General features: G+C 44.6%; 1 protein-coding gene across 14 annotated transcripts in view; it reads left to right on the top strand.

Annotated features, from left to right (window-relative positions):
- Nucleotides 1-26,173, top strand: part of JMJD1C (jumonji domain containing 1C) — a 325,097-nt gene that overhangs the window by 135,605 nt on the left and 163,319 nt on the right. For 3 of the 14 annotated variants that reach the window (XM_032776339.2, XM_032776341.2, XM_075072589.1), the window contains one exon: nt 12,930-13,050. The exons of 10 other annotated variants lie outside the window; for them this stretch is intronic. Coding sequence is in view for 1 of the 4 variants with exons in the window: in XM_032776337.2 (XP_032632228.1) it covers nt 5,079-5,093 (15 nt within the window). In the remaining 3 variants the exon portion in view is untranslated. Of the gene's footprint in view, nt 1-2,405; nt 5,094-12,929; nt 13,051-26,173 lie in introns of those variants that run through there. One more of the 14 variants, XM_032776337.2, reaches the window with a different exon arrangement.

Genomic DNA, 26,173 nt, shown 5'->3' with positions numbered 1-26,173 from the left:
CAGGACCCAGAGTGTCCTGGACCCCCCACCCCCTGCTCCCTTTCCACAAGCCACAGTGCCAGAATGGGAAGAGATGCTCTGTGGGATAGCTGTCCATAATGCATCACTCCCAATGCAGCTGCAAGTGCTGCAAATGTCGCCATGCCAGTGCGCTTGCAGCTGTCGGCGTGGACAGACTGCAGCGTTTCGCTGCTGCACTCTCTGAAGGCTGGTTTAACGGAAAGCGCTCTACATCTGCAAGTGTAGCTGTGCCCTAAGTCTTAACCTTAAATCCAGTGTCTTCATTAAGACTATGCTTTTTAGCGTCTAGCAAAGTTTTTGAATTTAAGCTCTGAGGTTCGTTGTCTGAAAGAAATCTTCTGGCCTTCAAATGACCCTCCAACCTCTCCAGAAGCTAGCTCCCCAAAGACCAGGACACACCAACTCCAAGCAGCATCAGATCCTGCTAGAACAACAAATGCAAAACCTGCATAGGTATATATCCACTGTTACGATGATCAGCACCCCCCACAATATATCTTTCAAGATCCATGGGTTCTACATGTGCCTATCACAACATGTGATGTACCTCATCCTGTGCACTAAATGCCTCAATAACAACTATATAGGTGAAACTAGACAATCACTATGGTCTCAAATGACCTTGCACAGGAAAATGATAAAAAGCAAAAACCATATCACCTGTGGTTGAATACTTTTCACAAAGCATCATAACTTTTTTAGAGACTAAAAATCATTTGCTTTAATAAAGACATTAGATTTATGACTTACAATTTGTAACCCGCTAACCCCCTTTTTTGTTGTATGATGACTACTTCTTTCATATGGCTTGAGTAGGTAGCAATAACTACAAATAGATATATGTGATAGCCAGCACATTGCCGCAGTAGTGAGCTGGTGCATGTCCTTCAGGCCCCTGGGAAAAGAATGAAGGGGACACTCAGATATGATGTACTTCATCGTTTGTGTCTTGTGACCACAGTCGCATACAGGTGTTTACCTTATTTTTCGTTTAAAGAGGGTTTGTCCACATCTCCCATCAGATGTCCTGATGCGATTCATCTGCACCAGTGTTTCCAACATAAATCCAAACCTGGTAGTTTCTTTGCCAGGTCAGTATGACTACAGAGACGTTAATGGGTCATTTCACTTTGAATGGTCCCTTTAGAATATGTGCTAACTACTTATGCTAAACTATCTATCTGTTTGAATTTGTGTTTAGCTGTGACAATCTAAATATCTTTCCCAAACCTGAAGAGCGCGTGTAGCTCCTAAGTTGCTCTCTCTCACTAACAGAAATTGGTCCAGTAAAAGATATTACCTCATCCACCTTGTCTCTTTAAGAACCTGGGACTGACATGGCTACAACTATACCACATAAAATAAATTATATCTATATAATTTTGTATAGTAGAAAGTCATTGTAACAACATGCTTATACAATCATCTTTGCTGCTTTAAAACTTGTACTTCATATTTTATGCCTCATGTCTGCTAATGTGAAAATGGCAATGGAATAACACTTTAACCTACTACTGAAAACTTGGGCTTTCGATTAATCGCAGTTAACTCATGTGATTAACTCAAAATTAATCGTGATTAAAAAAAACTGCGATTAGACGCAATTAATAATTGCACTGTTAAACAATAGAATACCAACTGAAATTTATTAAATATTTGTGGATGTTTTTCCACTACACAAAATACAAAGTGTACACTGCCCACTTTATATTTTTTTTACAAATATTTCCACTGTAAAAATGATAAACAAAAGATATGGTATTTTTTAAATTCATCTCATATAAGTATTGTAATTCAGTCTCTATTGTGAAAGTGCAATTTACAAATGGAGATTTGTTTTGTTACATAACTGCACTCAAAAACAAAACAATGCAAAACTTTTGAGCCTACAAGTCTACTCAGTCCCACTTCTTGTTCAGCCAATCTCTAAGACAAACAAGTTTGTTTACATTTATGTCACCAGAAAGTGAGAACAGAAGTTCACATGGGACGTTCGTAGCTGGCATTGCAAGGTATTTATGCGCCAGCTATGCTAAACGTTTGTTTGTTCCTTCATGCTTTGGCCATTATTCCAGAGGACATGCTTCCATGCTGCTGATGCTCATTAAAAAAAAAAAAAAAAAATGTGTTAATTGAGTTTGTGACTGAACTCCTTAGAGGAGAATTGTATGTCTCTTGCTCTGTTTACCCACTTTCTGCCATATATTTCATGTTATAGTAGTCTAGGATGATGACACAGCACATGTTCATTTTAAGAACGCTTTCGCTGCAGATTTGAGAAAAAGCAAAAAAGGTACTGTAACGGTGCGTAGACTCACCCGGTGGTGCCTCCTGCTGGTGGTGTTGGGGAATTAGCTTCCAGCCTCCGGAGCGCCCCTTGTCGGCCGGTGTTGCGATACTGCTGGCCCCTGTGTCCCTCTCAGACCCCAGGTGACCCTTTCAGTGTGTGCTGCCCCCTGGCAGTATCCCCACTGTTTCTCCCCACTCAGGGCAACTCACACCCCTACCCCTACCTCGTCTCAGTTGTAGGCTACTGCCAGTCACCAACTTGCCTCTGTGCCTTGGGGCAGACTGCAGGCTAAGCCACTCAGCTTAGGCAAGGTTGGGTCTGGACCTGCTGCCTCTACCTATTGCTAGACTGCCCCTTTGCAGCCCCAGTACTTGTCTTAGGCCCTCAGCTAGGCCCACAGCCTGGGGATTGTCCAGGCTGGAGCTCCCCAGCTTCTCTAGCCTTCCCCCAGCCCTGCTCCACTCCCAGTACCCTGCTTGGCTCCCTAGCAGCCAAGCCTGTCTCTCTCTCTACAAGCAGAGAGAGACGGTTTGGGCTTCTGGCTTGCAGCCTTCTATAGGGACCAGCTGGGCCTGATTGGGGCATGGCCCCAGCTGTTATTGCCTTCCCCAATCAGCCCAAGTTTTCCTTTACAGCCTCAGCCCTCTCCCAGGGCTGGCTTTATCCCTTCCAGGGCTGGAGTGGGTGACCACCCCACTACAGTATGATTGTGAGATTTCTAAAGGTAGCTATAGCAGTCGACCTAGGGTTTAAGCATCTGAAGTGCCTTCCAAAATCTGAGAGAGATGAGATGTGGAGAATGCTTTCAGAAGTCTTAAAAAAGCAACACACCGATGTGGAAACTACAGAACCCAAAGTACGAAAAAAGAAAATCAGCCTTCAGCTGGAGACATCTGACTCAGATGATGAAAATGGACGTGCGTCGATTCACACTGCTTTGGGTTGTTATCGAGCAGATCCCATTATCAGCATGGATGTGTGTCTTTTGAAATGGTGGCTGAAGTGTGAAGGGACATACGAATCTTCAATGCATCTGGCATGTAAATATCTTGCAGCGCCGGCTACAACAGTGCCATGTGAACGCCTGTTCTCACTTTCACATTGTAAACAAGAAGCGGACAGTATTATCTCTTGCAAATGTAAACAGACTTGTTTGTCTGAGCAATTGGCTGAACAAGAAATAGGACTGAGTGGACTTGTAGGCTCTGAAGTTTTACATTGTTTTATTCTTGAATGCAGTTATTTTTTGTACATAATTCTACATTTGTAAGTTCAACGTTCATGATAAAGAGATTGCACTACCATACTTGAATTAGGTGAATTGAAAAATACTGTTTCTTTTGTTTTTATAGTGCAAATATTTGAAATAAAAAATATAAAGTGAGCACTGTATACTTAGAATACAAAGTTATAAATGAAATAAATATATTTGAAAGTGTGGAAAATTATCCAAAAATATTTAAATGGCATTCTATTATTGTTGAACAGTGTGATTAATCACGATACATTTTTTTAATCGCTTTTCAGCCCTACTAAAAACTACTGGGAATGTTTAAAAATGTAATCTCTTGGGGAAAAATGGTATGTAAGAAATTTTTCATGATAGTTACATGCTTTGTTGTTGAGTGTAGATGTTGCAGTAAGATTATATGATAATACTTAGTCACTAACTACTGCTCTTGTCTACTCCACTCTGATAGCTCAACTTTTTAAGTTTATCCACCATTCCCTAATTTTTTCTGGAGTATCATTCAGGCTTCTCCAAATTGGAGCATCAGATCTGCATACCAAATCTGTTGAGTAATGTTTTATGGATGTATGGATTGATCTGGAACTATAGATCTCTGCTTGTGATATGCATAAGACTAGCCCTGGATGGTGTGTTGAACCTGATCAAATGATCCCTAAATCCCTCTGTCATGGTGATGTTAGCCAGCCTATAACATTCCTCAATACTACTGAGTTGTAATGGCTTGACCCTTGTGGTTATCCTCATGTGATACTAATAATATCGGTGAGTCTCTAAGCGCCATTGACCTAAATAGGTCAAAAGCTGATGTCTTTTGAACATCTACATTACATAACTTTGCCTCTCTTTGATGAGGGTGATGTCTCGGGAAGAAATAGGGCAGATTCAAGGTCTGAGGTGGAAATTGGTTTCCACCTTAGGCAGAAATGTAGAATGTGAGCAAAAAAAAAATCACATACGAAAGATTGTAAAATGTAATGGCTTGGCCACCAATTCTCCTAGCTGAGGTCAGGGCTGTGATAAAAGCCCTCATGATACAGAGGTGTAATATGGAACATTCTTCGATGGCTTTGAAGCGGGGCAGTGTCAGCTGCATGAGGACTTGACTGAAGTCCCAGCTAGATGTAGGATCCTTCACAGCAGGGCAGATACCTCATAGCCCTTTCACTGTACGGTTATTGAACACATACTTGTGTGCCACTTCTGTGTGATAAGCAGAAATGACTTCACGGTGTACCCTGATAGGGGAAAGAGGCAGTTCCAGGGACTTGAGGTGGAGCAAGTATTGAAGGACAGAAAAGGAACCATGGATGGAGCTGTGTTATTTCTGACCACCCACAGAAAGAACCTCTTCCGCTTATGGACCTAACAGGAAAGGACTGAACTGGAGTTTTACAGCACTTTCTGGACTCTAGTGGAACAGCAAAGCTCCGAAGAAGTCAGTTCTATAGCCCAGACTGTCGGATGGAATAATTCTGGATCCAGGTGCTGAATCTGGCCTTTCTCAGATGATCTTGCATGACTTATAGAGAGGTAAGTTCCAGGGGACATTGGCATATTAATTTTAACAAACCTGGTCAATAGTGTGAAACATATTTTTGAATGTCTTGGTGTGTGTTAGCTGTGTTGACCTTTTTTGTTAGGACACGTTAGAAATTTATGAAGTAAAATGATCAGTTTTATTTAGTCGTTTCAGTTAGATTGGTCAGTAGCTTCATATTAAGAGGTTGTCTTATAAACATTTTTACATTTTGAGGTCAGACAGGATCATTTTGGTTATTTCTTCTGCCCTACTGAACAATACAGGCCAAAAATTTCACCCAGTGTTTCCTGTTTTAAGACCATAACTTTTGAGCTAGAGCATGACATTTAGAAAGACATCCAGTCTTGATTTAAAGATTTCGAGTGATGAAGAATCCACCACATTCCTAGGTAAGTTGTTTCAATGGTTATTTCCCTTCACAGTTAAAAATCTGCACCTTATTTTCAATTTGAATTTGTCTAGCTTCAACTTCCAGCCATTGTATTTTGATATGTCTTTTGTGTGCTAATTTAAAGAGCCTTCTAGTGCGAGAAATCTTCCTATGTATATACGTTCAGGCTGTGATCAAGTCATCTCTTAACTTTCTCTAATAAGTGAAATAGACTGAGCTGCTTAAGTTTCTCACTGTAAAGTAGATTTTTCAAGACCTCATCATTCATAGCGGCTGTTCTCTGAATCTTTTCAAATTTTCAGCATCCTTTTTGAAATACGAACACCAGAATTGGACAGAGTATTCCACTAATGGTCTCACCAGCTATATACATAGAGGCACCTTCTCCCTACGCTCAATCAATCTTCTGCTTCAAGGGTCACATTAGACTTCTTAGACACGTCATCACATTGAGAGCTCATGTTCTGTTAGTTATGCAGCATGACTCCTAAGTCCTTTTCGGAATCCCTGTTTTTCCAGGTAACATACTTCCAAAGTGTGGGACTGGACCATTTCTCCTAAGCTGCCATGGCATAAAATTTCTAAAACTTTTCGATGCATTTGGTCAGATTTTTCATGCTTGCTAAGATAACGGTTAAGACCCATGTTCTAGAACCAAGGGCAGTTGGTTATGGATGTCAACATTTTTCCATGACATTCAGTGCTGTCATCACAGTAATAGTAGGCAACAGGGTGTTGTACTATATAAATCAACAAGCAAGATCCCAGTCCATGTGCACAGAATCACTAAAACTGGTGCATTGCTCACTGCATAGAGATCTCCATGGCTTACCTTCCAGGTCTCCAGAAACCTTTAGCAGATGCCCTAAGCAGACATGTCCACCAGGACCATGAGTGGGAGCTCAACAACCTGGTCTTGTACAACATCTGCAAAGCTTAGGGCATCTCCGTAATGGATCTCTTTGCAACCCCAGACAATGCAAAATGCCAGATCTTTTGCACCATGAGGGGACTTGGTCACAGCTCCTTAAGGGATTCCCTCCTCCTTCTCTGGCCCTGTGCTCTGCTTTATGCCTTCCCTCCAACACCATTAATTCTCCAAGATGCTGATTAGATTATGGCAAGTGCAGGCGAGGGTCATCCTGATAGCACCTTCTTGGCCAAGAGAGGTGTGGTATTTTGATCTATTTCACCCTACTATAGAGATGTCCTCCTACCAAACCTCCTAACACAGAACTCAGGCACCATGAACCATCCCAAACTCTCAGCTCTGAACCTCAGGACCTGGCTCCTTTTTGTTTCTCAAGCTCAGAGTTGGACTACTTGGAAGAAGTCCAGTCTGCACTTGTCAATGCTAGGAAGCCTTCCATATGTAAAACTTACGTACAAAAGTGGAAGCGCTTTCTTTTCTGGTGTTCACATCTTTCTGTGTTCACTTATGAAACTCATCTCTCCAGAATCCTCAGTTACCTGCTGCAGTTCAAAACAAGTTGATTATGATTAAGTTTGGTCTAAGTACATCAAGCAGCTATTTCTTCTTTTCATTTGCCTATCAAGGACTCCCCACCATGGCCAGATTCCTTAAGAGCTTATCTGTTTCCTCATAGCTGGAACCCCACACCTTCCTAGTATCTTAATTTGGTCCTTAATATCTCGAGGAACCCCTTATTCAAACCTAAGGCCACCTGTTCACTCCACCACCTCTCCTTTAAGATTTCATTCCTGGTAGCTGTCACCTTGCATAAATGGTTGAGAGAATTGGGAGTGCTCATGTTTTACCCACCTTATGTTACCTTCTGTCATGACATGGTCATGCTGAGCCCCCATCCTTGATTCTCCTTGAAGATTTTGTCAGACTTTCATATTAAACAGGATATCTTTCTGCCATTATTCTTTCCCAAGCTCCACTCCTCAAGAGAAGAAGCTAGATTCACACTTCAGATGTTCAGAGTGCATTTGCCTTTCATCTGGACCAGACTAGAAGCTTTAGGATTTCTCCTCAACTTTCTGTATCCTTTTCTGAAATAAAGGACAATCAATTTGTTCTCAGAGACTCTGTAAATGGGTTTCAGGTTGCATCATAGCCAGCACATCCCACAGTCCATTTCTGTTACCCTCCTCAAGGATGTTCCCCTCATGGAAATGTGCAGGGCTGCAACTTGGTTCTCTGTTAACATGTTCCCCAGACATTACACTACCCTATCTGCATCCAGGATGGATACAGCCTTTGGCGATGGTGTCTTCTGCACTGACTTGCATCTGTTTCCTCTGCACATGCTTCCTCATTGAGTTACTGATTGGGAATCTCCTATGTTGGAACACCCATAGAGACATATACTTGGAGGAGGAGAGGTTACTCAACTTTCAGTAACTTAAGTTCATTGATATGTTTTGTTTCTATGAGTGCACCACCTCCCTCCCTCCTTCTCTTTGTTACGGAGTCTGGCTTTGTAGTTGTGAAGGAACTGGATTGGCAGTGGGTCCTTCCCTTCATGTACGCTCTCACTTTGGAGCACATGGTGCTAAGGTGTGGACCTGCAACACTGCTAACTCAAATTTCCTATCAAGCACTTGCAAGTGTGTGCACATGTTACAGTGGATCACTTATAGGGACAAAACATCTAGAAGAACTCAAGTTAGTGAAAGGTAAGTAACCTCTCTTTGTCAAGCCCCAAATCTAGACTCCTTCATGTAAAACCTTAACATTTATTTTCACGTCTTCAAATTATGGAGGGGGAGAAGGGGATAACTCTTTTTTCTAAAGAAAATACCTTCTTAAATTCCTTCTGATTGGCTTTCCATTTACCTGTTTTACACCACAGAAAAGAAGCAACTTAGCATCCACACTGACTGTCCAAGCCATAGAAACTGATTTTCAGGGACAAAATGTGGCTTCCTCATAGCACCCCATTAAGTTGGGGAAGTATTTGCATTTTGGGCTTGTCCCCCTCAGAGCATTTTCTTGAAAGATGAAGCAAATGCAGTTTAACCATTTAGAAACTATTTAGAGCTTAAGTGTACCCTTGTAAGTTGCCAGTAGAGGAAATTAACACAGCTCAAGTGTTTCCAGCTTTTTGCAGTGTAAAGGATTCTTCAACACTGTGTGTGTTCCCAGAACCTTATCCTGTTGGGTGAGTGTGTTGGCAAGAATGTGTTGCTATTAGCCAAATTTGTCTCCTCCCTAATGTTACTGTCAAGGTTGAAATTGCCTAGTGCTGTACTTCCTGATGGCATCACTCAGAAGCTCTTTGGCAGCTGTGCTGCACTTGGCCTACCTACTATGAGGTAGTGTCTCCTTTTCTGGTCAGAATGAATAGCTAGCTTTTATAAAACCTTAAGTTTCTCTTTCCATATGAATGATTTTAACTCCAGCGTGCCAGAAAGTGCAGAACTTTGACCACTGTGTCCTAGTAATAAGCTCTTAATGTAAAACACTAATATTTGCCTTGCTGCTTAGTGTCACGATATTCACTTATATGACTGAAAGTTGTTTACATGCTCTCAGTATATGAGTGCATGAAAAATTGAAAGTAGCAAATTTGTAAAACTCTGACTGAAAAACAAGTTGCTATATGCAGAATTGTGTTAGAGCTTATTTGCATTTTGTATTTAAAGTAGTACAGGCATGGAAATTATGCTGAATGTCTTAGGTTGATCTGTTCTTCTGATTCTGGCAGAATGATAAAGATGAATCAGATTTAATGGTACAGAGAGAATATGGCATGCTGAGGGGGGAATGGAAGTGCATGTATCGCATCTGCTTGAGTCAGCAGCTAGTGCTTTCTGCTGTTACCCTTTAGTGTCAGAATAGTCTTGACAGTTACCTGAGGGTAACTATGAATCACGTCAGTGACTTCCTCGCTGGTTATTAGTCTACAGGATGGCATGTTATTTAAGCACATAATCTTTATTTTTTGGTCTTGAGAAATTTATTTGTGATTAAAAGGGAAGTAATTGGAAAATATATTTATTCCAGTATAATTGCTTATTTCAAAGGCAAGAGATTAATAGTTAGAAACCCAGAAGGTTCTGTATGTGTGGGGAAAAAAGTTCGTGTTCTAGCTAGTGAAATATAGCTAGGACTTGGAAGAACTCACTTGCAGATGGGAAGATTTCCATGCTAAAAGTGGAGTGTAAGCATTCAGTATCTGTAGAACGTAAGTTGTCTTTTAACAACAAAATTCTGATCCTTAATGTTCTGGTAATAACTTCAAGTGTATAAGTTGGCATAATGTTACCTGTCTGAAACAAACTCTAGTGCTTTTAATGTGCTGTCTTTTTGTTCTGTTTATACAGCACCTCAGGGTGCTAGCCTCTATAACAGGGGTGGCAAACCTGAGCCTGAGAAGAAGCCAGAATTTACCAACGTACATTGCCAAAGAGACACAGTAATATGTCAGCAGCCCCCCACGAGCTCCCAGTGCTTCCCGCCCACCGGCAGCCCCGCTAATCAGTGCTCTCCCGATCAGCTGTTTCATGGTGTGCAGGAGGCTGGGGAAGGGAGGCGGGAGAGGAGGAGGAAGCAAAGACATGGCAGACTCAGAAGAGGGAGTGGGAAGGGGTGGAGTGGGGGCAGGGCCTGTGGCAGAGCCAGGAGTTGAGCAGTGAGCACCCCCTGGCACATTGGAAAGTTGGCGCTTGTAGCTCCAGCCCCAGTGTCAGTCCTATACAAGGAGCTGCATATTAACTTCTGAAGAGCCACATGTGGCTCCGGAGCCATGGATTGGCTACCCCTGCTCTATAATAATACAAATAATAATACTAAGAATCTAGCAGTGATGTGAAATGAATCAAACATAGATACTGGTCACTTTCACTGCTATTAATTAGAACCCTGGGAGCAGTAGTGAGTATTCAGAATCATATGCTACTGTTGGAAAAACTATGAGCAGCTGCAGAGAAAAGCACTTGGTAAAGGCTTGTTTTGATTCCTGTAAAAATGGTACGTGCTTTGTAAAAACAGGCCCTAGGCATCTCAAGTTGGACAACCAAAATTAGTGAATACTGTTTTGGCAATTTTGACCTTAATCTCTGTCTCCTGTTTTTCCATCTGTAAAAAGAGGAGGATAATTCCATTTTATCTTGCAGGAGCATTGTGAAGATAAATTCATTATTTGTGAAGCACTCTGATACTATGGTGATAAGTATAGAGAAGCCCATGAGGAAATTCGTAATTCTGTATTCAGTGCAGGGTTTGTATTGTGCGTGGTAAATAAGGCTCACTCACTGAATGATGATGATAAATAATATTCACTGAGCACAATCCATCCTGTTAACTGAATGAGGCAGAGTCGTGTGAAAAAAGTGGTCATGCAATTAAAGACTGTCATAATTCAACCCCGGTGTGCCTATGTATTAATTTTGCACAGACAGCCATAATATTGACACTTCCTAACTTTGAAATACTTGGCTGTTCAACCCTAATGTTCTTTTAATGTAAGTTAGTGCTATGAATAGTTATGTAGTATACCTTGCATGGAGGCCAGTATTCCTGTTTAATACTTTTGCGGCCCACTTTCAAAATCCAAATATCTGCTACCCACAAGTTTTAAATCCCCATTATCCCCTTCACCAAGTCCATCGTCTCTTGGATTGTACCCGGAGTCTAGCGGTTCCAGATCACAAAATTTACTGCCTCCGTAGCCTTTGAACAATCCTCACTTTAAGTCCCCATTTTAAAAATGATCGGTGGGTGCTTTTCTTCTGTCTTCCATTCATCTCTCCACGATCCTAACTAGTGCTGGGAGGTGCCCAGGGAAATGTTAATTATAGCCATAAATCCACAGGACATACTTCAAATATTACTCCTGAGGGCATTCTGCATCAAAAAATTAAAAATTCTGAGCACAGTATTTTTAAATTCTGCAAATTTTATTTGTCAAAATAACACTGCATAATCATGCCAGTTTCAATTATTTTGGTAATTTAGTTCAAAATTCCTGTCAGCAAGTATGTCTGTAACAATACAAACGCACAAAATTTCCCCCAGAAATAGAGAGTTAAAGAAACCCATGACAACCCAATTCCTGTTTCTCTGCCCATTTCTGTGGGGGAAAGGAAATTCTGCATGCACAACATTAATTTCTGAAATTCGGCATTATGCAGTGGTATAGAATTTCCCCAGGAGTAAAATATAACCATTCTAAAACAATTATAAACCGTAGAAGAAATATGGAAAACAAAATTCTTGTTCAACACCAGAAATTATCCTGTGGGAATTCAGCACTCTTTAGTGACAGCATTGTATGTTATATAATTTATTTTAAGCTGGCAAATTTAGTATCTTGAAATGTTTATAAATCTCCTTCAATTTGTTTTAATATGTGAACAGTTTGGTAAAAACACTTGTATAGGCTGAAACACAAAAATCCATCCTGCTTCAAATATTTGTTTTTTTTAACATCCATTTTAACTGTTTATTGTTTATCAAAATAGTTTGATATCAATCTAATGTTGAAATGTATTGAAATGTGGTTCTTTACTGCCATGCTAGCATTTGTCGACTGTACTGGTATTTTTCACTATTCTATAGAAAAGTACAACATTTATTTGCAAGTGTATTGTAATAAATATATTCAGACTGTGTGTACCATATTTTGTTGCTTTACACTGGAGATGGCAGACAGTAAACTTCCTTGTACGCTGTATGTTATAACTGCTTTAATCAAAAGTAGCATGATGTAAGGATATAGGTTGAGTGTCCTACAGTGTCACAATGATAGAAAAACTGGAAGAAAAGACCTCTAAAAAGAAATGTATGAGAACATTTGCAAATGGTTTTTCTTTATTTTAAAGCTTATCTTTTTAGAAGTATGGGTAGTTCATGATGTTATATAAATCATAACATCTGATTAACTTTCTGTCACCTGGAATTTACCTTTCTGGTTAAAAAGGATGGGCTACTAAAGTTGTCTGCCTTTTTCTTCCGCATTAGAATTTGTATTTCTGATTACTTAATAGGGTGTGTGTTCAACTAAATCAAATTCAGATTGAATTGTTGTTCATTTCTGTAAAGTGCTAAAAATATTGTTGGCTTGGTCATTATACCCAAAACATTCATATAGATAGAAAAGGGAGAATTTTTGTATTGATCAAAAGCATATAAAATTTACCTGCTTACCTAAATAAAACTAATCACTTCTAGATGTGCGATAAACTGAAATAAGTATACTTTATTTCCCTTCTAAAAGGGTCTTTCTTATAATAGACAACATAAGGGTACTGTCACCTTTCAGAAAACTGCTTTCTGACGGGGCATCTTAAAAATGGTGTGACATAATTTTTTCTTAATTTTTTTTAAATTTAAGAGGGATTTTTCTGCTCTTCATCTGATGTTTAGAAAGGTATTTTGGGCATCCCTGAAGGGCAAATTCAAACCTGCTTCCCTACCCCCTTCCTTTGTGTACAATATTTCCTGCTGCCTTTTCCATTTCAGTTTCCTTGCTATTCTAATTGGTAAACATCCTCTACCACAGCCTGAGGAAACATCTTCATATGAACGTGACCCAGGACAGTGATTGAGAGTGTTGTCTTCAAACTTTTGTGTGTGGCAGAAGGTAAAACTGACTATCGACAAAACAGCAGAACTTACTATAAACACACTTCTTCCAAAAGCACTAAATACACAGACTGAAAAAAGGTGTATTTTTTCGCTAATCTTTCATTTATAGCAATCTGAGATGTTAATTGTTATAAGATTGGTTGTAATTTTTTTCAAGCTCACGGTCTCTTTAAACACAAACAGTACAAGCAGTGGTAACTGAAAAACAGCTTTCTTTTAATTTAAACTACTGACACCAGCAAGGGAATTCAAAGAGAATACTCTTAACTTGTTCTGTACTATTTACACAGATGCAAGCTTGTTGCAATACACTGGAATAAGAAGTTCATCCATCAACTTAATATTTCTTTGATTTTGTGGTATTGATTCAATCTTAACATTAAACAGTTTTGATTTTGTTCTCCTTTTTTCCTTCAGTAATTTGAAGTAGAACAACATCCTCCTCTCTCCCCCACCCATCTTCCCTGAAAAGAGTTTGGCTTGCATTTTGTCCCACAAAGCATGCGCGCACACACATTTTACAGAATAGTTGACTGTCAAGTCCCATTGAAACATTTCTACATATTATTCAAAGAACAGTATTCTAATAGATCAGACATGAACTCCTAATCACGCTATCTCTTAACATCATTTTCCAATCTAGCACCCATTTATCAAGTTGTCTGAGTTGACAAATGACAAATACGTGAAGCTCTTGCATGAAAAAATACCTGTTTTGGTTTTGTACATTTGCTTCTAATAACAAGAATATGAAAAATGTCAAGCTGCATGTTGGTTCACTTCAAAGAATACTTTTCAGAGTAGCAGCCTGTGATGGAGTAGGGACTGTCTGTGTGGGGAACGGGAAAGCAGGGGATGTCTGTAGGTGAGGGACAGGTGGTCAGCCTGTAATCCGAGCCCGGCAGGGGGGAGGGGGGAGCTCCTGGGCGGAGGAGAAGGGAAAAAAGGATTCGGCCGGCGGGAGGAAAGGCAGGACAGGTTGGGTTTGGGGCTGTGCGGCGGAATTCAGGGTATCCTAGCTGGGATCCAAGCACCCTGAACCCCCAGAAGGACTCAGTGGAGGGGTCCTGACTGTGCCTGCAAGCTCTGCTGTAACCTGTGTTCCTGTTGCTCAATAAACCTTCTGTTTTACTGGCTGGATAAAAGTCACTGTGGGGTCCAAGCAGAGGGGAGAAGGGCTGGAACCCCCACACTCCGTGACAACTGGTGGCAGCGGAGGGAGATACTGCACCCCGTGGACGGCGCTTCCTGCAGTAAGTGACTGGGGAGCAGTAAAACGAAGGGGTGATTAACCCCTGGGAGTGTGTGCCCAGTGAGAAGGACTTTGCAGTAACAGGGTCCCCCGGGGGATTGCAGCGAGCGTCCCAGGGGCGGAGGAGTCTGCAGCTCGACCTGGCAGAGAGGTGGTGACCTCAAGAAGGGCTGGTGCACTAGGGGTCCCCCGGAAACCGTGGCGGAGCGGCGAGCACCCCGACCTGTGAGTGGCCAGCAGGAAGAGATGTACGCCAAGCGGCGCAAGTGTGACCTGCTGGAGCTGTGCAAGCAGAGGGGGCTGCGCACAGGGAGGCTGACCAAGGACCAGCTGATTTGCCCAGCTGGAGGAGGGAGACCGGAGCCCTGTCTCTGAGGGAAGCAGCCGGCAGATGCAGCGCAGTCACCAGTGTCTGTCCCCCTGGGGAGTGGTCAGCCGGCGGATGAGGGCTTCCCGAGACCCCCCTTCCTAGGCCTAGGGGAAGGGCGGGGAGGAGCCAGCGAATGCCGAGGGCACTGTGACCCCCCCGGCCAGCAGGGGATCCTGGCAGCGAAGCTCACCCCCTGCAGCAGGGGATCCTCCCGGCGACGCTCGACATCTGTGGAGGCAGGCTGTGGCTGGAAGAGGAAAGGAAGTTGAGACGGGAGGAGCTCGAGTTAAAGAGGCAGAGAGCTGGAGGAGAAGGTGAACCAGCGTAAAATGGAGCGAAAGGAGAGCCACGCCAGTGAAGGAGAAGAGAGAAACAGCGTAAACATGAGGAGAAACCCAGCGCCCGCATGAGCGGTGAGGAGACAGCGTAAACATGAGCTGGAGCTGGCCCAGCTGAGGAGCCGTGAGGCCCCGGCTGCGGTGAGTGAGGGGACCCAAGCCTACAACGAACTTTGATAAGCGCTTGCTGCCCCGGCGTAAGGAGGGGAGGACATAGATACCTTCCTGACGGCCTTTGAGAATGCCTGCGAGCTGCAAGGGGTTGGCCCTGCAGACAGGATCTCATTCTCACCCCCTTACTGGACTCCACAGCCGTGAGGGTGTACAGCCGACTGAAAGGGGCGGAGGCGGGGGACTACGAACTGTTCAAACAGGCCCTGCTCCGCGAGTTTGGGCTGACTCCTGAGATGTACCGGAAAAGGTTCGGGAGTCAGCGTAAAACCCGTGAGATCACATACCTACAACTGGTCAACCGGGCGCCAGGGGTATGCCCCGCAAGTGGACAGCTGGGCCCAAACTAAAGAGGACTTGCTGACCTATTCATACTGGAGCACCTGTATGAGCAGTGCCCGTCCGACCTGAGGCTGTGGTTGAGGGACCAGAAGCCGGAGAACCCACAGCACGCAGGCCAACTTGCCGAAACAATTTGTGGACAGGAGTCGGGGCAGGGGATGGCAGGGAGGAGTCTCGAAGGAGCAGGCCTGCCTCAACGCAGAGAGAGGAGTCATCATGGACTGACTCCAGCGGGGGCCTATGGAGAACCCCCCAAAAGGGGAACATCCAGCACTAGTCAGGTCCCTCCGACCCACTCCAGGGGACCCACGAGACATGGGCTGCTATCAATGTGGCCAACGAGGCCACATACGGGCCCAGTGCCCCAAGCTCAGGGACAGACCAAGCAGACCCAACCGCGCAGAGGGTGGACTGGGTAAAAAACCCAATCGGAAGGGAGTGGGCTACATTCCCGGGAAAGGGGGGCTGGGCAACATACCACTATGAAGGAGGGGAGGTCCCCAGGTCAGCTCCTCTTGGGGGGCTGGAAGCTCCAGCCTCCGGGTTCTTAGTTTACCGGGTGGGCGCGGGCTGCCCCTCCGGAAAGAGTGCATTGTTTCCCTGGAGGTAGATGGGAGGGAGGTCACTGGGTACTGGACACGGGTGCAGAGGTGACGCTTGCCCGGCCCGAGGTGGTGGGCTCAGATCGGATGGTGCCCGACAACCGTACCTGACCTGATGGCGTGGGCGGGACCCTATTCAAGGTGCCCGTGGCAAGAGTACATCTGAAGTGGGAGGCCCAGGAGGGCCCCAAGGATGTGGGGTACACCCATATTTTGCCCACAGACGTCGTTAATGGAGGGGACCTTGAGGACTGGCACTAGTAGCACTCAGAGTGCCCTGGTCATGACTCGTAGTCAGAGTCGGCAAAGGGCACTGCACCCGACAACGGGGAAGGTACTCGGCCGGAGGTGCAGGACCCTAACCTGGGGGGTGGGGAGCGCCCAGGGGCATGGCTCCAGAGAGGCTGCGACCTCAGACCCAGCCAGCAAGAGAGAGCTGGTCCCCATCCCTGTCCTAGCTGCTGAGTTCCAGGCGGAGTTGCAGAAAGATTCCTCCTTGCGGAAGCCCAGGGACCGGGCTGACCTTAGTGCGGAACAGACCCTGAGGAGAGGTTGCAAGGAGAGGTTCCTGTGGGAGAAGGGGTTCCTGTACCGAGAATGGGCTCCCCCAGGGAGGTAGAGTCATGGGGGATCAGGAGGCAGCTGGTGGTTCCCCAGAAGTTTCGCCACAAGCTGCTGTACCTGGCCCATGACATCCCTCTCGCAGGACACCAGGGAATCCGGCGTTACCAGCAGAGGCTGCTACAGAACTTTTACTGGCCTGGGGTCTTTACCCATGTCCGACAGTACTGCCAATCCTGTGACCCTGCCAGAGGGTGGGGAAGGCCTGGGACAAGGGAAAGCATGCCTTGGAGGCCTTTACCCATCATAGAAGAACCTTTCCAGAAGGTGGCCATGGACATAGTGGGACCTCTCAGCAAGATGACCCGGTCAGGGAAAAAATACATCCTGGTGGTGGTGGATTTTGCACTCGCTACCCGAGGCGGTGGCTTGTCCTCTATTGAAGCAGACACAGTGCACAGATGCGCTGCTGACATTTTCAGCCGGGTGGTTCCCCAAGGAGGGTCTTAACGGATCAGGGTCCAACTTCATGTCGACCTGCTCCGGTCCTTATGCAGAAATGTGGGGTGCAGCACAACTGGGCTCCTCAGCGTATCACCACCCAGTCCACGGGCTGGTGGAAAAAGGTTCAACACGGACGCTGAAGATGATGCTAAAAACATTTATGAACCAGCACCCGCAGGATTGGGACAAATACTTACCTCACCTGCTGTTCGCGTACAGGGAGGTACCCCAGGAGTCTACCGGGTTTTCGCCTTTCGAACTGTTGTATGGAAGGCGAAGTAAGGGGGCCCCTGGACCTGATGAGAGATGAATGGGAGGGGAAGGCCACTCCCGAGGGAGAGTCAGTGGTGGAGTATAAGTCCTGACTTCCGGGAAAGACTGGCCGAGCTCATGGGCCTGGCCAGGGAGAATCTGGCCGACAGGGCCAGAGGAAGCAGAAGGTCTGGTATGACGGCACGGCCCGGGCCGGGCCTTTGCCACCGGGGATCAGGTGATGGTTCTCTCATCCCCGTGAGGAAAAACAAACTCCAGGCCGCCTGGGAAGGACCCTTCAAGGTTATCAAGCAACTGAATGAGGTAAACTATGTGGTGGAGCTGTCAAACCGGGCACATCACCGGCCAGGTGTACATGTGAACGATGATGAAACCATACTATGACAGGGGGCAATGTGGTGTTGGCCGTGTGTGGACACTGGAGGGGCAGGGAGATGACCCTTTAGTGGATCTATTCCCTGGGACAAAAGCTGGTTCCCCCTGGAGGCGATTCTCCTCTCTGATCAGCTGACCATGGCCCAGCACGCTGAGATCAGAGGGGTGCTGCATCTGTACCGACAGCTGTTTTCTCCTGACCAGCCTGGACGCACTAATTTGACTGTCCACAGGGTGGAGACCGGGTCACATCCCCTATAAGATGCTCCCCTTTTCGGGTCACTGGTAAAACTGCCCAGGATCTGGAAAGAGAGGTCAGGGACATGCTGGCTTTGGGGTGTGATCCAGCAGTCTTCCAGCCCTTGGGCCTGCCAGTGGTGCTGGTCCCCAAGAAGGATGGGTCAATCCGGTTCTGTGTGTGGACTATCGAAAGCTCAATGCGCATCACCGTATCTGATGCCTACCCCATGCCCAGCCTGACGAGCTCCTAGACAAGCTGGGAGGTGGCTCGGTACCTCACCACCATGGATCTTACCAAGGGCTACTGGCAAGTGCCGCTGGACGCAGATGCCAGGCTGAAATCGGCCTTTATCCCCCTCTGGGGCTCTACGAGTTTCTGACCCTGCCCTTTGGCCTCAAGGGAGCGCGGCCACCTTCCAGCGCCTGGTGGATCAGCTACTGAGGGGGATGGAGAGTTTTGCCTGTGGCCTATATTGACGACATCTGCGTCTTCAGCCAGACCTGGGAGGACCATGTGTCCCAGGTTACACAAGTCTGACCGAATCGGGAGGCTGGGTTAACCGTAAAGGCTGAGAAGTGCAAGGTGGGCGATGGCGGAAGTATCTTACCTGGGCCATCGGGTGGGGAGCGGCTGCCCTGAAGCCGGAACCAGCCAAGGTGGAGGTGATCAGAGACTGGCCTGCTCCCAAACCAAGAAGCAGGTCCAGGCCTTTATTGGGATGGCGGGGAGGTACTATCGAAGGTTCGTGCCCCACTTTAGCGCCATAGCCGGCCCCATCACTGAACTGTGCAAAAAGGGGAAGCCAGACAAGGTAATCTGGACCGGATCGAGCAGTGCCAGGAGGCTTTCCGGGCGCTGAAGGAGGCTCTGGTCAGTGGCCCAGTTCTGGCGAACCCAGATTTTGACAAACCCTTTATGGTGTTCACCGACGCCTCAGACACGGGACTGGGGGCGGTGTTAATGCAGGAGGATGAAAAAGGGGGGAGAGAGACACCCATTCGTGTACCTGAGCAAGAAGCTGCTACTCCGGGAGCAAAACTACACGGCCATCGAGAAGGAATGCCTGGCCATGTGTGTGGGCCCTTAAGAAGCTAGAGCCATATCTCTTGGGGCGACACTTCACCGTGTACACCGACCACTCTCCCCTGACCTGGCTGCACCAGATGAAAGGAGCCAACGCCAAGCTCCTGAGGTGGAGCCTGCTCCTGCAGGACTATGACATGGACGTGGTCCATGTGAAGGGAAGTGCCAACCTGATAGCGGACGCGTTGTCCCAGAGAGGGGGCCTGAACTTCCCCAGGTCACTGGGCAGAGTGACCCGCTGCTCAGTTCAGTTCCGAAGGGGGGAGCGGTGTGATGGAGTAGGGACTGTCTGTGTGGGGAACGGGAAGCAGGGGACTGTCTGTGTGGGTGACGGGAAAGCAGGATGCTCTGTAAGCAGTGGTCAGCCTGTAGGCAGGGGGGGGGGAGCACCTGGGCGGAGGAGAAGGGAAAAAAGGATTCGGCCGCGGGAGGAAAAGAGCAGGACAGTTTGGGTTTGGGGCTGTGGGGCGGAATTCAGGGTATCCTAGCTGGGATCCAAGCACCCTGAACCCCCAGAAGGACTCAGTGGAGGGGTCCTGACTGTGCCTGCAAGCTCTGCTGTAACCTGTGTTCCTGTTGTCCAATAAACCTTCTGTTTTACTGGCTGGATAAAAGTCACTGTGGGGTCCAAGCAGAGAGGAGAAGGGCTGAAACCCCCACACTCCGTGACACAGCCGTATTAGTCTGTATCTGCTAAAAGAACTGGAGTACTAGTAGCACCTTAGAGACGAACAAATTTATTTGAGCATAAGCTTTCATGGGCCAAAACCCACTTCATTTTGGAAGAATTATATTTACCATATGCCCTATTTGATTTACTCAATGATTATGCCCTGATATTTCTGAGTGTTGGCTGCCACTGGTCGGGGAGTAGCAACCAATAGGAACATAGCTTGTATATCCTTTAGAGGAAGAGATCTCAAACTCATTTGATATGAAGGACCTCATCCAATACCATGCCACTTTGTATGGGCCATATTCAGCAAAAGTTATTAAAATGTAAACCATGTTGGTAATTACATTTATTTTTTATTTTAGTGATTGCTACTGGTGCTTTCCGATACCTGGCATCTCTTAGCCTCAGCCCAGTCATTTGCTCCAAATGCTGACTCACTGGTTCAAGCTATCTTGAGTATCAAGTTCAGATGTCTCACTTAGCTGAGAATGTAATTTAGATCTGTTGATATTTATGATGGAGAATATTTGTTCACACAGGTTTGTACTCCTAAACATGGAAAGAGTTATAGATGCAACAAACTTCAGTTTGGGATAATTTGATCATAGGTACTGATGAAACTGGGGAACACTAATGTCAGATAATTTGCCCTTCAACAGAATGTTGCATTGCAGTTCAGTAAGTTCCATTTAGTGCTCTTCTGGTACATCATGCGCATTGATAGAAAATGGTGTGCTGAAAACTGGAAACTCTTCTACGAGGTTTCTGAAGTCAGAGAATCATTCCTGAAATTCTTTTCTCAGTTCATCAGTTTTGCCTACATACCTTTCTGTGATTTTTATCATATTGAGTCCCAGTAGTGTCACACAGTGATTTCAGGATGGGAAAATGTGCCAACTTATACTGGGAACGTTGCTTCTCCCACAGCTGAAGCTTTATTGCAAAGGCACAAATGTCATAGTATTCAACCACTACTTGGTGGCACCTTTACATTCTTGTGTTGGGGGAGTTCAGATACTCTGTAATATCTGCCATGAAAGCAAGGTCTTGAAGCCATTCATTGTCCTGTAATTCAGTGACATCTTCGCTTTTCTGATCCATAAAAAGCTGGATCTCACTACTCAATTAAAAAAGTGCTTCAGCCCTGGTCCCTGACTTATCCATTGACTTCAGTGTGATACAGCAGTCCACAATGAATGTCACATTCTTCCAACAGCTGGAGGAGTTGCTTGTGGTTGAGACCACTAGCTCAAATAAAATGTACAGTTTTAACAAGCATATCTATAACACGATTCATTTTCAGAGTTCTACTACAGAGGGCTTTTTTGGTGTAAAATCGGTAACCTGCTGGTTATGATTGATGGTTTACAATTTGGCCTCTTGTTCCTATGGGGCCAGACTCTCAGCTCTTCTCCAGCCTACAGCCAATTTATTCAGAGCTTCCACCAAATTTTCTGCTGTCATGTCTCATCAGCACCAGTTCTAAGAGCTCCTCTGCTATACACCTGTTCTTATCAACTGTGCTAATGAATACTGCAAGCTGAGAAATGTCACATCTGTGCTTTCCTCAGCTGCTAATAAAAAAGCAGCAAAGGACTTAACTTTGACCTGGATTTGACTGTTCAAATTCTCAGCTAAATTATTGATTCTCTCAGCAGTTGTGTTTGTTGAAAGGCTGATATTTGCGAACGTTTGCTGCTTATCTGGACATGCTGTTTCTTTAGCTTTTAGCATGCAGTTCCTCAAAAATTCTGCCTCAGAAAATGGATTAGATGACAGCTATTTCATGGGCAACCACATAGTTTGCCTTAACAGCAACATCATTTAAGTGTGGAGCACGAATAAGCGCTACTGCTTTTTCAAAGAATATGCTAATTCAGAATTTTTATCTTTGCATAACTTTCTGATGTACTTATCATATTTCTCAGCATAGTTTCTTCCATAGTGTCTTCAAATGTTATTTTTTTACTACAGCTACCTGCTTCTTGCAACTCAAGCACCTAGGCTTTCCATTCATGTCCAAAAAGAAATTAAAAAATTCTTCATTTCTCTCGAAATGCATGGCACTCTTGATCTACTGTTCTCTTCTTGGATAAAGACATGATGACCACTTGTCACAAGCTGAATAAATAATGGAAGGAAGGGAAAGGTAGAAGGAGGGTTATCTCTCTCCTTTTTTTCTTTTTAAAAATATTTATCAGGGCTGTCAGATGCGCTAAAGATTCATATGTCCCTTCATGTTTCAACCTCCATTCCAGAGGACAGGTGTCCATGCTTATGATGACTTCTGTTCGATAATGATCCAAAGCAGAGTAGACTGACACATGTACATTTTTATAATCTGAGTTAGATGCCACCAGCAGAAGGTTGATTTTTTCTTTTGGAGGTTCGGGTTCTATAGTTTACACATGTGACTCCTTTAAGACTTCTGAAAGCATGCTCCACACCTCATCCCTCTCGGATTTTGGACAGCACTTCAGATTCTTAAACCTTGGGTCTAATGCTGTAGCTATTTTTAGAAATATCACATTGGTACCACCTTTGCGTTTTGTCAAATCTGCAGTGAAAATATTCATAAAACAAACGTGCTGGGTCATCTGAGACTGCTATAACATGAAATATATGGCAGAATGTGGGTAGGACAGAGCAGGAAACATACAGTTCTCCCCAAAGATCATCACTCATAAATATATTTTAATACATTTGTTTTGTTTTTAACGAGCATCATCAGCATGGAAGCATGTCCTCTGGAATGGTGGCCAGAACATGAGGGGGTATACAAATCTTTAGCATACTTAGCATGTAAATACCTTGCAACACCAGTTACAAAAGTGCCATGTGAACACCTGTTCTCACTTTCTGGTGACATATTGTAAATAAAAAGAGGGCAGCATTATCTCCTGTAAATGTAAACAGACTTGTTTGTCTTAGCTATTGGCTGAACAAGAAGTAGGACTGAGTGAATTTGTAGGCTCTAAAGTTTTGCATTGTTTTGTTTTTGAGTGTAGTTATATAACACAAAAAAATCTATATTAGTAAATTACACTTTCACGATAGAGATTGGACTATGGGACTTGTATGAGGTGAATTGAAAAACACTATTTCTTTTGTTATTTTTACAATGCGAATATTTGTAATAAAAATAATATAAAGTGAGCACTGTACACTTTATATTTTTCATTGCAATCGAAATATTTGAAAATGTAGGAAAACATCTAAAAATATTTATTTTCAGTTGGTATTCTATTGTTTAACAGTATGATTAATCACAATTAATTTTTTGAGTTAATCAAGTGCGTTAATGCTGATTAATCAACAGCCCTAATATTTATTTAAAGAGAAGTCTGGTCTACCAGTTGCAATAAGCATTCAGCCTTTGCCTTAATTGAAATTTTCTTTTCTTTGGCAGTTAGTGGTATTACTTTCCATCCACTGGGTTAGCACTCTTCAATGCCAGTTCCTCTCACCTGGACTTATATCAGCTTCTGCCAGAATTATGCCTCTATAGCACTTCTCAAATGTAACCAAGTGATTCTACACCTGTATGTGAGGTTTTTCTGGATTGCTTTACCAGAGTCTGGATTACAGGGCTGCAATCTGGAGAGTGTATCAGTGTGTTGGGCTCTGACTCCCCAATGTGCCCTGTTAGCAGAGGTGAAAGTAAGCCGGTACGGGCCGGTATGGAGGACGGGTAAGAAAAGGAGACTGCCTGAGAGAGGGAGAAGCCTGTCTCCTGCTTAAGGATAGTTTAAACTCAGCTGTTCCATGAGTGGCTCAGCCCCTTGGGAGTTAGGAATGGTTTCTGGCATCCTTGTTCATTTCACTCACAGTACCTGGGGAGAGGGGGCAAGGTGGGTTTGACCATGGCAGAGGCAGTCCTTTTCTGCTCCCAGGAAGAGAGGATCTCTCCAATACTAATATACACAACAAATACAAGCATTTGGCTGCACAGCTTAAATCCAGAGCTAATAAAAGCAGGTGGAAGGGGAAAACTCACTGTCGCATTGGTTTCTCATCTCCCCCCTCCCCCTCCTCCAGCCAAGCTGCAGAAAAGGCTCTGCATTCCTCCCCCTCCCCTCTCAGCAGGGGTTCTTCTCTAGGCTCTAGCTTGCAGTAGGGAGACTGGCTGAAATGCCTGCTGCTGCTGCCTGCATAAGAACAGGTTAAACTCAGCTGTTCCCAGTGCAGTTCAATCCCCAGGTTTAGGAGCCATTTCTGGCATCCTTGTTAATTTCATTCCCAGTTGTTGGGGTGGGGGGAGAGGGTGTGTGTGACCATGGAGGGGCAGTCCTTTCTGCCCCAGGGATGAGGGGGATCCCCTATACACAAAAAACACAGTCAAAATCAGGAACTATTTCCAAGTTCAAATCTATCCCATTCCCTCCTCAGCAGAGGATCATGGTTGTGGCGTCCAAACTGCTTGCAGATCCTCTTTGAAATATTACTGAACTGTGCAGGGAACAGCAGAGTTTAAACTGTTCTTATGCAGGAGGCAGGCTTCTCCCTCCCTTAGCCAGTCTCCTTGCTGCAAGCTAGAGGGAAGCCCCTGCAGCTGCTGAATGCCAGGCAGGGAGAAAGCACAGAGCCTAGTGTCGGCAGCCTGGCTGGAGGAGGGGGGAAGACACGGAGAAAAATGTGACAGTGAGTTTTCACTTTTTCAGGCTTATTCCAATCGTAAAGTTTTATTACAGACAGTACTGGTAGTAGTAATAGTAGCTTTATTTTCCCTCTGTCATACAATGGGAGGGATTCATGAAGTACATAGGAGAGGTGGGTTGCTTGCGATTGGACCATCTGAGTAAGAAATATAAATTACTTTCGTCCCTGCCCAAACCCCCAGGGCTCCCAGCCGCCTCTGCAGCTTGTAGCTCCAGGGGTGATTTAAAGAGCCTGGCTCCTAGCTTCAGCCGAATCCTCACGCCCTTTAAAGTCTGATTTAAAGGCCCCACCTCTTCCAATAGAGGCCACGCCTCTTCTGGTTGAGGCCCCTCCCTCTCTACAGGACTCTAGAGTACCGGTAAGTCCTTTAAGTTAGTTTCACCACTGCCTGCTAGTGTGCAGTAAATGTTTTAGTGCACAGAATTGTAGTCCTATTTTAAACGAGGGTATGTCGGTGCACGGTCTGTATGGGGAAGTTAGAGCACCAGCACAAATCACATCCAATTAGTACGGACTCCAAGGACATATAGACAAGTCTGAAGATTCATGAGATTTATGATATCAAAAGTTTGCCACTATAGTCTCAATACTGTATGGCTTCAGTAGCTGACAAGTTAATTCACTCCACTTTTTCCTTTTCTTATTCCATCAGAGGTTTCATTCTACAGCATCAATCTGAATATATAGCCAAAGGTTTCAATCTAAAGGACTTTCTGCCCTCTGACTAAGGAAGACATACAGAGAATATATCCTTGAGAATGACTGTCTGACTCTCTTCCACACAGAAAATTCTGAGGACTGAATATGGCTTGTCAGGGAAGCTAATGCATATGGTGTGACACAACAATCAGCAGCACTTTGTTTGTGATTTTAGCTTTAGATGAGAACCTGATCCATAAAAGATAAGTCTTCCTGTTTGAGTCTGAATTGTTGATCCACCAGTTCTGCTGGGTTTTTTTCAGTCAGTCAACAAGACCTTTGTCTTATAAAGGCTGAGCTTCCACCAGCTAGCTGTCATTCAAATCTCAGTCCTTACTGGATGCTGAGGGAAGCCTACTAACTCCACCATCCAAAAGTGTGATTTACCACCTCTAGAGGTAGAAGCACACTGCAGCTTGCATTGCCTCAATATCTTCACTATTAGCCTCATAAACATATTGAAGAGGAGGGATGATGAAAAAGAAACTTATGGCACTCTACATGAAAGAGCTCTTGAAATAGAGGTACAGTAGTTTAATACTGTCCTCAGGGTCTTTTGAAGAGAAAGTGGAACCACTCAGGAACAACTTTGTGTCCCAATTAATATCAGCATGCATATGAACAATACCATGTGATCAGGGGTTGTAAGGGCAGATGATAGAACTGGCAAAATGCCAAAGGAGATTATTAACCAACAAGATGACTGCAGTTGCTGAACCAGTGCCATTCCTAAAGTAAGCTTGACAGGGAATCAGGAAATCGCATAACTCCAGGTGTTGCCAGAGTTGCCTTAACACCACCTTCTTAATAATCTTACATTAAAATGAGTAATTCAGGACTGTACAATAATATGATGCTCTTAGCACCAAGAGGTGGTTTCCTGAGCAAGGGCTTTCACAATCTATTCTTTAAGAAAATACTGGTGTCTGGCCCTCCCAAAATGAGGTGTTGACAAACTCTTCTAATTAGCAT

This window comes from Chelonoidis abingdonii, chromosome 15, assembly GCF_003597395.2.
Source record: "Chelonoidis abingdonii isolate Lonesome George chromosome 15, CheloAbing_2.0, whole genome shotgun sequence".
Taxonomy (NCBI): domain Eukaryota; kingdom Metazoa; phylum Chordata; order Testudines; family Testudinidae; genus Chelonoidis; species Chelonoidis abingdonii.
Note: the sequence above shows the minus strand (reverse complement) of the source record. Positions and strands in the feature narration are given on the sequence as shown.